At 43.4% G+C, this 13,771-nt stretch overlaps 2 protein-coding genes across 11 annotated transcripts; one reads left to right on the top strand and one right to left on the bottom strand.

Moving 5' to 3' along the window:
• The first annotated feature begins 263 nt into the window (after positions 1-263).
• Positions 264-7,925, top strand: nudt13 (nudix (nucleoside diphosphate linked moiety X)-type motif 13). 10 transcript variants are annotated; one of them, XM_059026245.1, is made up of 11 exons: positions 265-375; positions 500-543; positions 1,506-1,550; positions 2,231-2,372; positions 2,799-2,941; positions 3,275-3,382; positions 3,633-3,739; positions 4,063-4,188; positions 4,690-4,801; positions 5,269-5,423; positions 7,200-7,925. In XM_059026245.1, the coding sequence occupies exons 4-11, from the start codon at positions 2,293-2,295 to the stop codon at positions 7,383-7,385; spliced, it is 1,017 nt and encodes a 338-aa protein (XP_058882228.1). In that variant the 5' UTR covers positions 265-375; positions 500-543; positions 1,506-1,550; positions 2,231-2,292; the 3' UTR covers positions 7,386-7,925. The 10 variants fall into 10 exon arrangements, with proteins under 10 accessions (XP_058882235.1, XP_058882226.1, XP_058882228.1 ...); XM_059026252.1 differs by lacking the exon at positions 1,506-1,550 and having other exon boundaries at positions 264-375; positions 2,818-2,941; XM_059026243.1 differs by lacking the exon at positions 1,506-1,550 and having other exon boundaries at positions 264-375.
• An 11-nt stretch (positions 7,926-7,936) lies between these two features.
• On the bottom strand, positions 7,937-12,436 carry LOC117415734 (serine/threonine/tyrosine-interacting-like protein 1). Its single transcript, XM_034026459.3, has 5 exons — positions 12,101-12,436; positions 11,362-11,519; positions 10,903-11,080; positions 10,108-10,292; positions 7,937-9,480 (listed from the first exon to the last, which is right to left on the bottom strand). The coding sequence occupies exons 1-5, from the start codon at positions 12,118-12,120 to the stop codon at positions 8,831-8,833; spliced, it is 1,191 nt and encodes a 396-aa protein (XP_033882350.1). The 5' UTR covers positions 12,121-12,436; the 3' UTR covers positions 7,937-8,830.
• Between the last annotated feature and the right edge of the window lie 1,335 nt (positions 12,437-13,771).

The following is a 13,771-nucleotide window of genomic DNA, read 5'->3' as shown; positions in this document are numbered from 1 at the left end:
CCTACTGCGTTCAGTTTGAGGATTAATCTTTTATGCGGGATTTTGTCAAAAGCTTTCTGGAAATCTAAATAAACCATGTCGTATGCTTTGCAATTATCCATTTGGAGCATATGTAGTAAGCCAAGCTGTTTAGTACATAAATAAATCAAATAACTCTGTAATAATAAACAACCTACAAAACTAAATACCAAACAATGAACCCCTGAACCACCGCTGTACATCAGTACATAAATACTCCTGCACGGGTCTTGTTAATGGTTAAACTACAACGTGGCTTCAAAGCAGAGACGGCCACATTCTAGACATTTCCCTTATATAATTATTAATTCAACAACGGGGCTCAGGGCAGGAGACACAGTCAGAAGCAAACAAGAAGTAATTCAAATCAGATTTATATTTCTATTTCAGCGTGCACGATAACCATATGTTGCACTATCGGCATTTTTTATTTTATTTTAAATGTAATTGTTGTTGTCTTTTACCAATCGTCTACCAACAGGTCTGAAGAAGAGAAAATTGCCTTAATTTTAAAGAAAGGGGCAGGTATGTTGAATAAATTATAAGTAGGGCTTCTGTTTTTGGGTGCTTATTTTTAGCTATTTTCGAGTTTTATGTAAATCGTTTTTTTTCGGGGCTTTCGTTTTTGATATACTATATGAAATTAGTGTTTTGGGTTACTTTCCAAAATGATTGAGCGTTTGTTTTTGTTTTTTTCTGTCAAAATATATAAAGTAACTCGACAGTACTTGCACACTTAAGTTGTACCTTCTTTCCATTGCTGTCTTCCACAATGAAATCCCTATGGTCACGGGCACATTCTTCTGGGGTTTTTGTGTGTAGGCATTTTTGTACATTTCGCCACAATTCTTTTTTTTTTTTAAATCTGTATTTTAACTGTAATATAGCTTTAAATCCCGCTAACAAGCCTCCATCCTGATTGTAATCTCGTTTTAAATCTCGCAAGCGGAGTCTCCAATAGAAACGTAGGAATGTGCTGAAACTCAGTAGTTAGGGCGGGTTTAAGTAATGAATCAATGATAGATACTAGTCAGATACAGCCATTTTTGTTGTAGGTTTTATTTTTTAATGGGAAAAGGGTAAAGTCAACGTGAATTGATTAACCATTTCCACAGTTTTTCTGATGTTTATGGGCTATCCACCGATTTTATTTGTTTTTTTTTTGTATCGGGGGTGTTTTATCGGTTAAAACCGAAAATCAGAAGCCCAAATTATAAGCAATACAATAATTAAATCGCGTCTGTGAAAGCTAATCCTGGAACAACACTTCATTTGGCAGCAACCTACAGTACAGGTCAGCTTGGAAAGACAGCAAACAAGTCCCTTAAATAATATATTTAACAAAACGCTACATATTATATTAAGGATTATTATAATCACCGTTGTAAGTACCAATCCGAGAACACAATTGTGGTTTTGCTGAAATCAAAGTATATATTTTTTTCGTTTTCTCTCTTCTCATTCGTATTCCAAAATCAATTTGGCAGAACCCAATGCGAGATTTTAAAGTGCAACCCGGAAGCGCAATTCAGGTTTGTGGAGCACCGACTTCCGTTTTGTGAATGTTTCATAAACATATTTTAGTTTCATTTGGATTATTTATATTTCAACTGAATGTTATATTAACCAAATATATATGCATGCTAAATACAGTATCAATTGATGTATTACAAACTCGTCAGACTAAGGGCAATATTGGCGGAGTCGGTGTAATTAATCGGTAACAAAACAAACACGTACAGTAGGTTTCACTGTACCCCCCCCCCCCAACCCCCGCGTTTGCACAGCTGGTTGAGTCCTGTGTTTGATTTGACACTCCACAACCAGGTCGCCGTAAGTGTATTCAGTGGGTCTGTGTGACGTGCCATGTTTGCGTAACAGATTGACTTTTAAAAGTCTGCTCCTTATGTTCAAATACATTGTTTGGTTCACCGGATGGCAGTTTACGTACGTGTTTATTTTTCTACCGCATGACACACATGCATGCATATTAATCAGGCGATACTGTTTATCGACTCCAAGGTGAATGGGGAGGGTGGGAGTTTGTTCGCCTTTTTGACCTTGCATATTAGTTACTTTTAAACTGAGAGTGTTCATTTGGCAGCAGATCCAGGGGACCTGAATAGATACTTTGTTACATAAAAGCTGGTTCAACTTTTTTAGCATTAGAAACGTTGTTACAGAGCCCCTTAATGCTGCCTCTCTGTTGCAGAAGGAGGCTTTCGTTACCACACAGTGATTGCAGCGGGCAGCAACTGAGCACCCCAGTAAACAATGCAGAGGTTTAATCGGGTTCTCCTCAGAACCGGCATTCTGGGTTCCCGGTTGTACTCCAGTTACGTCTCACGGATGCGGTGAGTTTCTTACCCTATCGTTTTTCTTGGAATTCTGCGTCTGATTATAGAATCCAGTTGTTCAACGGCGTTCCCTCGTTGAGGTCCTTGCTGCAGTTCCAACACTTGACCACCAGGGGCCTCTGTGTGCTTTGCAAGTATCCATTCAAAGAAAAATGAAATTATTATGTTTGACCCCAGCTGACACTGTGAATAAAATTCAGTTAGAAGTAAAAAGGAAAGTGTATCGATTTTTCCCACATGTATACATGATTGCGATCACCTACTTAAGTAAAATAGTCAATATTAGCATGTTGTCTCTTTACAACAAACTCCATAGTCTATGATAGCTACTTTTGCATGCCCCATTCAGACATTAAAAAAAAAATACTCTGCACTGTAATGATGGTTTCAGTCATGCCTGTTGTTCCTCGATTGACCCGGCAGCTATTTGTTCACATTGAAGGAGGAGGATGAGGCGTGCCGCAAGGCGATGGACTCTGGCAGTATCTACCTCTTCCACAAGCTGGCGCCACTGCTTCAGAAAGCAGAGTATGATGGATACACAACTCCAGCAATGCAGGCTTCAGGTACATTAGCAAGAAAAATGACAGGTACATTAAACAGTTGTAGTGACACGTGGGGATGTTTAAGGCTATATTTTTCAGAACCCCGTTACTTACTCTTTAATGAATTATACATTCAATTATATGAACATATTTAATTCTATCCTATTTTAAAAGAAATACCAAAGGAACATGCAGATTTTCAGAGAGTAATGAAATCTTTTTAACATAATTAAATATAGCAAGAAGTTACAGCACTCTGAACAGTAACAGAACTGCTACTTTCTGCCTCTGTTTGGAGATTCTTTGTCATTGTAGCATTGCAGCATTTTAAAATGGCTGGCATTACCCTTTCAGACCTGAAGGGGATTCTGGGAAAGCTGGGTCAGAATGAAGACCTTCTGCAGGAGTCTATTCTGATTGGCTGTTCGGAGAGCCATGTGACTCAGTTTGCTCTGGACCTCGGTGAGATAACATTAACTTATTAACCCTTTAATGCCTTGCGAGAGCAGTCACACGATGAACACAGAAACGCAGTGATTGGTTAGGAGAGACATGGTGTGACTACTCCATCTCCCAGAAGCCAACTCCACACAGTGCCTGTTCTCAGGAACCCATCCCTGCTTTTCCTGCGACTCGCATGTTTTCAGTGTCTTTTGCGTTCATTGTGTGACTTTTCTAAAAAGACAATTACAAAAGCGTTGTGTGTTCCTAGGGGTACTGGAGAAAGAGAGCGTGGAGTCACAGGTTACTGGCAAGTTCGTGGAATTGAGGAAGGCCTTCTTTCTCCTAAACGGACATGATCTTCCACTGATATCCCAGGTATTTAGTGAAATATTAAATAATAGGATTTGACTGGTTTTGCACATACTGTAATTGCTATTATAAAGACTGCACGACTTTCAGAAAGCTGTAATGAATTTAGTGGCTGGAGTTTAGTTTAAGTAGATCAGGACCAAGACAGAATATTTTATTGATTGCCTCAAAAGTTGAGGGATGCGAATAATTCAAATACAATAGAGGGATAAGATACCAGTCTATTTGTATTGCTCTGATAGGTGAGAATTTGGGGCAGTCCTTCCTTCCGAGCCTTAGTTTATAAACTTAATTTAGGGAATTGGTATCGTGTTTCTTTCTGTCTCCAGAGCCAGGCCCTGCTCCGCTGGCACCAGACCCACAGGTATTGCAGCGAGAGCGGGCAGCTCACCCAGAGGAACCAGGCGGGCAGCAAGCGGTTGTGCCACGCCAATGGGGCCATCTACTATCCACAGGTGAGGGGCTGTCTCAGTGCCTAACCTACTCCCTGCTCAATTGCCTTGTAACATACAGGCATCCCTGTGCATCTGCAAGTCCTGAAAACAATTCTTAGTGTAGGTTTGTGGGGCGTGAAGACCCCAGTATAAAATGTTGAACCTCACAGAAAACAACCTCTATAAAGCATTTGTTATGAAACTGCTAGTGCAGTTTTATAAGTTGTTCTATACTTTTTACGCAATTATCATTATATTTGTGGGGCACTTTTTTTTTTCCTGACTGACTGAAAGAGTTAACATAACTCTTTCAGTCTGTCAGCTACCTTAATATCATATATATTTAGTGTTTTTTAGGAAGCAATAGCACTATGAATGCCATTGTAGGAACAACAATGGGCCTTGTTCTAATCTAGGTGTGCAGTCGTGTCAGGATAAGTTGAGCTCTGTGACTTCTTATTGCTTCAATAAAACTTACAAGCTGTTGGTGGTGCTCTTGCAGTTCTCGTTTTGTCCCATTAGATGGCGCCGGTGGTGATCACCCTGGTGTCAGACGGTAGCCGGTGCTTGCTTGCACGACAGGCATCCTTTGCCAAAGGAATGTACAGCGCCCTGGCTGGGTTCTGTGATGTAGGTAAGGGAACGTATGTGTTACATCTTATCCATGTCGCGCATTGGCACGCTTCAGCTTGAGTAAAAACTTAAGAACATTTACGAATGAGAGGAGGCAATCTAGCCAATCAGTGCTTGTCCGATTCCTAGTAGCCAATCGATCTCAAAAATAAGTCCGCTTATATAGGATCCCAGTGATACAGCACCAACAACATAGCTAAGTAACTCATTCCACACCGCAGAGGTGTCAAAGCTGATGAGAGCCACACTATACTGAGAGACACAGGTGCATGGGTCAATAACACCTAAGGATTTATTGCAATTTAACCGAAAACAGTACAAACTTGACAGCAGGAGCATTGGCCTATGTGCACCGTTATAGGTTTTTGATTGGACCGTTACATCTAGTATGTGCTGTGATATGAGGTTCCAGTATGGTGTCCAGTAGGAGCAGTGTATTGGCGTGACTGTGAGTGTCGCCCCCTGCAGGTGAGACGGTGGAGGAGACAGTGCACCGGGAGGTGGCGGAGGAGGTAGGTCTCGAGGTGGAGTCTCTGTGGTACACAGGCTCCCAGCACTGGCCTTTTCCAAACAGCTCTCTCATGATGGCCTGCCACGCTACTGTCAACCCCGGACAAACCCAGGTACTGCATCAGCAGCGAGTCTGTATTGTAACTGTATGTGTGGGAAATCACCTACCTCAAAAGAGCCTGGGTGTCAAATATCACAGCTATGAATTGCCAATACTATTAAAGTCAGGGGCTATTAACACTGTGTAACAATTTTTTTTATTTTTTTGGTTCCTGGGTAGTAAGTGTTAATTCCTAATTGCTTGCCTCAAAAGTATAGAAAATGGCTATTATTCCCCACAAACTTTGCTTTTGTGACCAGGACAGTGATATTTTGAAATTTACCTATTTTCCACAACATTCCAGATAGATTCAGTGCTGAGTAAACTTGGAGTAACTTCTAGAACTTTCTAGAACTTTCCAGTAATATAAATAGTAGTATAAATACAGGGGCCTTAAGCCCACCAGTTCAGTTTAGTTCCAGCTGCCTAAGTGGATACATATCTGCATTTTTCTGAGATGGCATCAAGGTCATAGGAGACTTCAAAATGGTGGCATTCCTGATGGGTCTCCAAGGCGGTTTTACCAAGTTTCCCTGCTATCTTTGCCTTTGGGACAGCAGGGACACCAAGGCGCACTACCACAGGCGGGACTGGCTACAGCGGACCGAGTTCTCTGTGGGGAGGAACAACGTCAAGTGGGAGCCACTGGTGGACCCCCGGAAGGTGCTGATGCCACCACTGCACATCAAATTGGGCCTTATGAAACAATTTGTCAGAGCTCTAGATAAGGAGTCGGCAGCATTCAAGTACCTTCAAGACTTCTTCCCTAAGCTGTCTGAGGCAAAGGTCAAAGCCGGTGTCTTCGTCGGACCACAGATAAAGAAGATCCTGGAGTGCAATGAATTCCCCAAGAAGCTCACTAGTAAGGAGAAAGCGGCTTGGAACAGCTTTGTCACAGTGGTTTGGGGCTTCCTGGGCAATCGCAAGGCCGAAAACTATGTGGAGCTGGTTTTCACTCTGGTGAAGAACTACGGCACAATGGGCTGTAGGATGTCCCTCAATGTCCATATCCTTGATGCTCATCTTGATAAATTCAAGAAGAACATGGGAGCGTACTCGGAGGAGCAAGGCAAGCGCTTCCACCAGGATATACTGGTCTTTGAACGCCGCTACCAAGGACAGTATAACGAGAACATAATGGGAGACTACATTTGGGGGCTGATTCATGAAAGTGATTTACAGTACAATCATAAATCTCGAAAAACTACTCACTTTTAAATCTTTTGTAGTCATGTTTGTATTACTTTAGTATAAATACATGTTAATTTGGATTCATATGTTGTTTTTTTCTGACTATGTGAACGAAAAGACACAAATTCGCCCGTTTTCTCATTGGAAATAGGTAAATTTCAAAATATCACTGTCCTGGTCACAAAAGCAAAGTTTGTGGGGAATAATAGCCATTTTCTATACTTTTGAGGCATAAGCAATTAGGAAATAACACTTACTACCCAGGAACAAAAATTGTGTTACATAGTGTAATGTAATTAGATTTATCAGGTGACTTTTTACAACTTTTAAAAAGTTTAAAGTACCACTGTGGCATCAAAAACAGCTCTCAGAATCATGTCTGAAGTACACAAGGTACACCAAAGTGTACCCAGTAACCTGTTCCCTTGCGACCCTCTGCCCCCTAGTGATATAAGAAATAATGCATATGCTAGATAGAGTAAACGGGTTAAGGATTTGGAGGTCAGACATGATGCTGAGAGCTCTGTAGAGCTCTATAAACAGACCTGTGTGTACAGTGTCTCGCCACTGTGTGATTGACTCTGCTGTCCCCTTGCAGATCAGTGTGAACAGTGTGGAGCTGGAGGATGCTCGCTGGTTCAGCGCAGGAGAGGTGAGGGAGGCTCTGGAGCGGAAGAGACCGCCGAGGGAGCGAGCTGGCAGGGCCACGCCAGTCTGGGTCCCTCCCCGCACAGCCATAGCCAATCAGCTCATCCGGGAGTGGGCCAATCAACAACCCAAATAGCAGCAATGTTGTATGGTTACAGCGTGGATTACAGGGAGTCAGTGAGGGGTTAATGTCTAAGGTTGGAGGTAGGGCTTACTTTATCGGGTCTCAGACACATGGAAAAACTATATCAGTAAAGAAAATGACAGGCTATATGTTCTAATTAAAAGACTTCACAAACTAAGCATTAGCATCACAGGGTCATAAACAGAGACATTACCAGACCAAACCCCTGTTGGTTTTCCAGTAGAGTTAGATGTAAAAGTTGCTGCACATGCATTAAAGACAGCAGCTGTTAACCCTTTTTACCCCATAATACAAACCAAGTTAAACCCCACAACAAGCATGGGGGCACACAGGAGAAAAAAGGGTTAATATCGCTATAGCTCCACCACCTATCCTTACATATCATTCTGCACTGGTTTTTAATAAATACCTCAGATTACAGTAAAAAAATATATATTATTTTTTTTTTTAAATGAAACGCATTTTTTTAAATGTACATAATTCTTAGTTTTATGAACTTTAATAAAAATAAAAAATATATACAAAAAACAATTGCTGCTTGGTTTTGAATACAGTGGTGTGTATCTAAAGTATTCTGTATGAAATGAACTATCTACTGCGCTTTCAGTCTTTTCGAGCAGAAACTCTTAATGACAGATTTGATTGGATTCTGAGTCACCCTGACATACAGTGCCACATACTGACTACACAAGACAAGCGCTATTAGAAATCAAGCAAAGCAACATTTTAGAGCAATGACGTTTAAATGGGTATCCCATACTGTTTAAAAAACATATACCTTTACATGTTTAATAAGCTTCTTACTGTACAATATATGTGGAAAATATTCTGTGTTTCCTATCACAATGTCATAGGTAAAGAAAAAACAAGTTTGTATTGTTTTGTTAACACTACTTATTGTTACAAGGAACATGTTATCTTAATTTAGACAGTTATCAAACAAGTCTGTTAAAGTTTAACTATGTATTCTATCATTACACATTGCCCCATATTAGACAGTGTCCAGAATTATCATCTTGCTCAAAAAGTTAAACTGGGGTTGTCTGTGGCAGGTTCCATCTGCAGTCTACAATCCAGTCTGAAAACCGGGCATTACACAATGGCGCAATACCACCTGTATGTATCACTTTCCTGTATAATTCCCATTTAAAAATATCTCTCTGATGGTAATTATTGTCAGCCTTTTGTTTGTTTTTTGTGCTTTGTAGTTTTTTTTTAGTGCAGTTTGAGGTTGCCGCGAGCGTCCTTTACATTCCTCCATCAGACATTCTAGTTTGATCCCTGCTGTTCCCTTTGAACTCCTGTCCTCGTGGCATATGGATACATTGCAGAAGATCCTTGGCAAGGTTAGAAGAATGGGACCCTGGCTATAGATACCCATGTCCTGTCTGGTTATTTAGTGAATAACCCCCCCCCCCCCCCCTGTCATGCCAACCCTAGACCCGAATGTCCTGCAGGTCGGTGAGCTTCTTCCCAAAGAGCCTCTCCTCATAGGTGAGGAGCTGCCTCAGGAAGCCGTCGTTGGGGGCAGCGCAGGCCCGGCGCTCCTTCAGCCACTGGTAGGCGTGCCGCAGGGTCCAGTGGCGGTGCTCCATGAGGAAGGCCAGGGTGAGGGCGGAGCTGCGGCTGCGCCCCAGGCTACAGTGCACCAAGACCCGCCCCCCCTCGGCCCGCAGTGCCTGGGTGATGAAGCGTGTGGCGGCAGGGAAGCTCTCGGCCACGTCCTGGTGCGTGTCATCGTTCAGCCGCAGGTGGAGGTAGCGCAGCGTGCTGGGGAAGGCGTCGGGGCACTCAGCCGTGGCGTTCAGCACGTGGGTGATGTGCAGGTTCTTGATGATGCGGTAGTCTGACGCCTGCCTGGCCGAGCCCTGGTACAGCGCCCCCTCTAGGATCTCCGAGGGGTAGATGGTGAGGGCCCGGCGCTCAGACTCCAGCAGGATCATCGTGGCGGTGCACAGGAAAGGGTAGAGGCGGGAGAAGGCCGCATACCCCCCCTGGAGGACCACAGGGTCCATCCCCAGAGAGCTGAGTTGGAAGAAACAGCGCTGCAGGGTGGGTGTGTCCCCCGCAGACTCTCTGCTGCCACCTGCAGAGAGAGAACGGAACAGGCTATGTTAAACAACAAGAGCACTGGTCTCCAGGAGGGCTGTGGAGTCCCCTTGACACCTCTTTGCTACCACCTGCAGGGGGACAATGGAGAAGCCTTGGTGAAACAGGGATGGAAATAAGAGCAGTTCCCCCATTCCAGGTTTTGCTACAAGCTTGATTAACCACAGTGTATCAGTAGCTCGGTGTGTCTTGTTAAACTCTTAGTAAAACCAGGAATGGATCAAACTGCTATGCAATGGCAATCTTCTTTCCATCTGTGAAGGGCAGCAAAGAGGTGCATGGCCACTTCTCAGTTGCCTCCTAGTGAGAGAGAGAATGTAGAACAGACTTTAGAATAAAAAGAAAGTTGATAGTAACGTTATGTATTAACAGTGTGCACTGGTTCTTAACGTTCTTAACACTGGAAAGCATAACCACTTTGTCTACCCAAGGGTAGATACTCTGTGTGCCCTTATAAAAGTTTCCCACCCATCTGTATTTTGGTAGTTTACTAATTCTTTCCCATATTTTTTACAGTTAACTGTTTTGTTTTATTTTTGGTTGTTTTTACAGTATAATCTCTGTGATTCATCATGCTTATACTATGCCTTTGCTACACCTTTACCATGGTACGCCACAGGGATCCTCTGTAAGGCTGGGGTGAAGCCCTCATCTGCTCTGTCCCCTTCCTCCCCGTACAGTAGGATGATGGAGTACTCCTGCAGCTGGCTCCTGGTGATCAGGCAGCCCAGCTCCGGGTGCAGAACTGTCAGGCTGACTCGCGCCGTCACCATATGCGACTGCTTGTACCTGCCGAGAGAGACGCACAAGCAGGACCCAGCTTCAGGCGTTGTTAGGAATGGGGCTGTGTTGTGTTAGTGTGTGAGTACGTGTTGCCAGTGTGTGTGTTTGAGTATGTGTCGTCAGTATGTGTTGTCAGTGTGTGTGTGCGAGTGTGTTTGTATGTGTTGTCAGTGTGTGTGTGTGTGAGTGTGAGTGTGTTTGTGAGTATGTGTTGTCAGTGTGTGTGTGTGAGTGGGTGTGAGTGTGTTTGTGAGTATGTGTTGTCAGTGTGTGTGTTTGTGAGTATGTGTTGTCAGTGTGTGTGTGTGTGTGTGAGAGTGTGTTTGTGAGTATGTGTTGTCAGTGTGCGAGTGTGTTTGTATGTGTTGTCAGTGTGTGTGTGTGTGAGTGTGAGTGTGTTTGTGAGTATGTGTTGTCAGTGTGCGAGTGTGTTTGTATGTGTTGTCAGTGTGTGTGTGTGTGAGTGTGAGTGTGTTTGTGAGTATGTGTTGTCAGTGTGTGTGTGTGAGTGGGTGTTGTCAGTGTGTGTGTGAGTGTGTTTGTGAGTATGTGTTGTCAGTGTGTGAGAGTGGGTGTGTTGTCAGTACAGTATATGTGTAAGTGAGTGTGAGGTTACCGCTCAGTGCTCCGGCAGTCCAGGATCAGGATGTAGTCTGGGTTGTGCAGGGCTGGCTCTCCGGCCTCGGCGTTCAGAAAGTTGTAGACCTGCTGGGCCGTGACGTAGCCCCCCCGGACCACCGGCCTCTCGGGCACTGAGGGGACCAGCACTGCAGTGTCGTTCTGCACAGCACTCCCTGACAAGCACAGCAGAGAGAGGTTTAACAACACGTTAAGCAAACGTATCAGCAATGCCTTACATTTGAACAATTATATTCACCCTGTTTCAAACAAATAAACATGACACTCATAAAATAGCCACCCTTTTCTGCCCTGGCTTAGCACTTTCTCGTTTGAAGGTTTCTCAAAATGCATCTATTTTTTCAGTTTTAGTTTGGTGTCAAAGATTAGGGAATGCTTTTTATCTAATCCGGTTGCAACTTTCCAGGCCCTTCACATTTAAATTGGATATGATTACCTAGTGAGAGCGGCGTTACTATGGAGACCACAGGCTTCGTCCCACTCTGGTAGTCCGAGCTCTTGTCGGTGCCATTGGAGAGTCTGTAGGGGGTGCTGTGTTGGGGTTCCCAGGCGTGTTGGGATACATTCAGGGGCGCAGTCCGACACCTCCCAGCTCTGCATCCCGATGCAACAATAAAGCACGTGGTTAGATGGCAACAGCACTCCAGCAGTTCTTCTCAAATTATTTTACTCCTGGTTTTGCCTTGCCTGTAATGCCCAATTTGAACGCTGCCTCACCACTGCAAACCCCGTATACTGATCAAGGTCCACCCTCTGTTCCCTCTGTCAAGCCAATTCCTGTAAGAGATGCCCAGCCTGACTTGTCTCCATCTGACCTTGCTGGGTGTCTGACCAGTAGGGGTCGCTGCTTTGCAATGAGGTTGATGATTTTTTAAATGTTTTTTAATATGCTTTATCTTACCTCTATGGGCTTTACAATGCTTACCTATGGCATATCATGCTTTCACTGTGCTTTATTACACTTTGCTGTGCTTTTACAATAGGAAACTTTTATAAGGGTAACGCCACCCTTTAAAACATCTTAAAAACACTATCCTTGTTGCCAATCAGAAAAGCCAACATGAGAAGTCCCAATTGAATATAAAAACAAAACACTACACCTGCAACTGTTTAAAAACACTAACTCTGTGTTCAAGCAGATTTCACCCTGAGATTCCGCTGAATCATAGACTCACCTGGAAGATCCTATCCCCATTTCTTACATTGGCCTTGGTCAGTGTGTGGCACCAGCAAAGCCGTTCCCATCAACGGCACACCAGGGTGAGAGATTCCAGGGAGAACGGGCATTCATCATCAACTCAAGAAGCCGCCACCATCAGCAAAATAATCGAAACGTCACTTACTTTATTTTCCTTGTCAAAAACAAAACAACAGCAGGGGCAAGTGGTTCAGTCGGATGTAGACTGTGAAGGAGCGCATCATGCTTTACAAACACTGTCTTCTCTGGCTTCCTTCCTTGCCCTTTGTGTGTGCTGTGTTTTGTTTTAATTTATTTTTTTATCAGCCAGCCTGAAGGTTGGCCTCTATTTCGATAGGTTGCCGTGGAAACAGGGTGAGGTGAAGTGCTCTAGAACTTTATAAGCGAGCACGTCCTAACAGGTGGATCTAACAAGCAGAGACCCATGTGACTCAGCGGCTGGGCTGGTGCATTATATATTTACTCTTGTTTGCTGAAGAGTCTTGGTTTTGTAACTGGATTTGTATAACGCACTTGAAAATGTTTGAATTATTAGGCACTTATTGGAGAGGGTCAGAAAGTGCAGCTGGTGAATAGTACTATTGGCTGCTGCCTGCCTGCAGCCCGCCTGCCCACCTCCAACTGGTTTTGTGCTGTGGATGAAACAGCTACTATTCATGGGTGCTAAGCTGAGGCCTTCAAACAAATTTCTCTTGAGCTGAACCCAGGTGAAAGGCATGAACATTTATTGAATTAACCCACTGTGCCACCAGATCAAAATGTCTTTTGAGCACTGTGCTGTAACATTAAACTTCGGTCCCTTGTGAAAATTTGTTTAGCTTCCTTCAAAATCAGTGAACTATTTTATTAAAAATTCAAATAGTTGTCATTTCGGACTTAATATAATCACATCTAAACTGCAGTTCAGACTAAACGCATTGTTATATCTGATAATTAAAAAATAAGGTTTTAATATCTTTGCAGCACTGAGCAGCTTGTTTCCGTGATCTCATTGAGGGCGGGGGTGTCTGTTTGGGAACTGTGCCTTTCCAGGACGCACGCTCAAGTGAAGGAGAAGCATTTGCAGGTGAAACACTTCATATCCCATCACTGAACCACATTCAACAGTGACTGTATCAGCCATGCAAAGATCCTGTCACAGACACCTGGCATAGCGTCTCCTTGTAACCAAGGGCACCGACACGTAGGAGCTGGCAAGCATGTGAAGACAGGCAGCCCATATAAAAACACATACTCTCTAGCAGAGACCAACACTAGAGTTAACAATACAGCAGCTTAGTGTAGTGCTGTAGTATACTTAAGCCTAACTGTTTTGAGTTCGTCCAGGTTGTTTTACCTCATATTTCACATATAACTAATAATATTGATACATCACCTTAAAATTGGGCCCTTTTCAAACTTTAACTCACATATTTTGTGTTTGTAAACCTCCTCAAACTGTGAAACCTTATTTCATTTGACGAAACAGCCGTCAATGTGATCGAAAACGTTTGGGAGATTTGTTTTCAGATTTTTCATTTTTTCATACGGGATGCAAAGTGTGTTCGCTAGCTTGGCAACACTTCCAAATAAATTGTGTTTGCAGATTTAACAGAGCTAAGGACCCTCGAGATAATCCCATCGCGCTTACAAGATGGCTGCAAGATGA

Source organism: Acipenser ruthenus, chromosome 7 (assembly GCF_902713425.1).
Source record: "Acipenser ruthenus chromosome 7, fAciRut3.2 maternal haplotype, whole genome shotgun sequence".
Taxonomy (NCBI): Eukaryota; Metazoa; Chordata; class Actinopteri; order Acipenseriformes; family Acipenseridae; genus Acipenser; species Acipenser ruthenus.
The sequence above is the reverse complement of the archived record's forward strand: the minus strand, read 5'-3'. Positions and strand labels throughout refer to the sequence as shown.

What these genes read in the sequence shown, in the direction of transcription:
- LOC117415734 (XM_034026459.3), bottom strand. Translation starts at nt 12,120, where the DNA reads ATGGGGATAGGATCTTCCAG. An exon ending in AGTAACGCCGCTCTCACTAG is followed by an intron (nt 11,081 to 11,361) that starts GTAATCATATCC and finishes TGTGCTTGTCAG; the next exon opens with GGAGTGCTGTGCAGAACGAC. An exon ending in GATCCCTGTGGCGTACCATG is followed by an intron (nt 9,481 to 10,107) that starts GTAAAGGTGTAG and finishes CTCTCTCTGCAG; the next exon opens with GTGGCAGCAGAGAGTCTGCG.
- nudt13 (XM_059026243.1), top strand. Translation starts at nt 2,293, where the DNA reads ATGCAGAGGTTTAATCGGGTTCTCCTCAGAACCGGCATTCTGGGTTCC. An exon ending in ATCTTCCACTGATATCCCAG is followed by an intron (nt 3,740 to 4,062) that starts GTATTTAGTGAA and finishes TTCTGTCTCCAG; the next exon opens with AGCCAGGCCCTGCTCCGCTG. An exon ending in GGCTGGGTTCTGTGATGTAG is followed by an intron (nt 4,802 to 5,268) that starts GTAAGGGAACGT and finishes CGCCCCCTGCAG; the next exon opens with GTGAGACGGTGGAGGAGACA.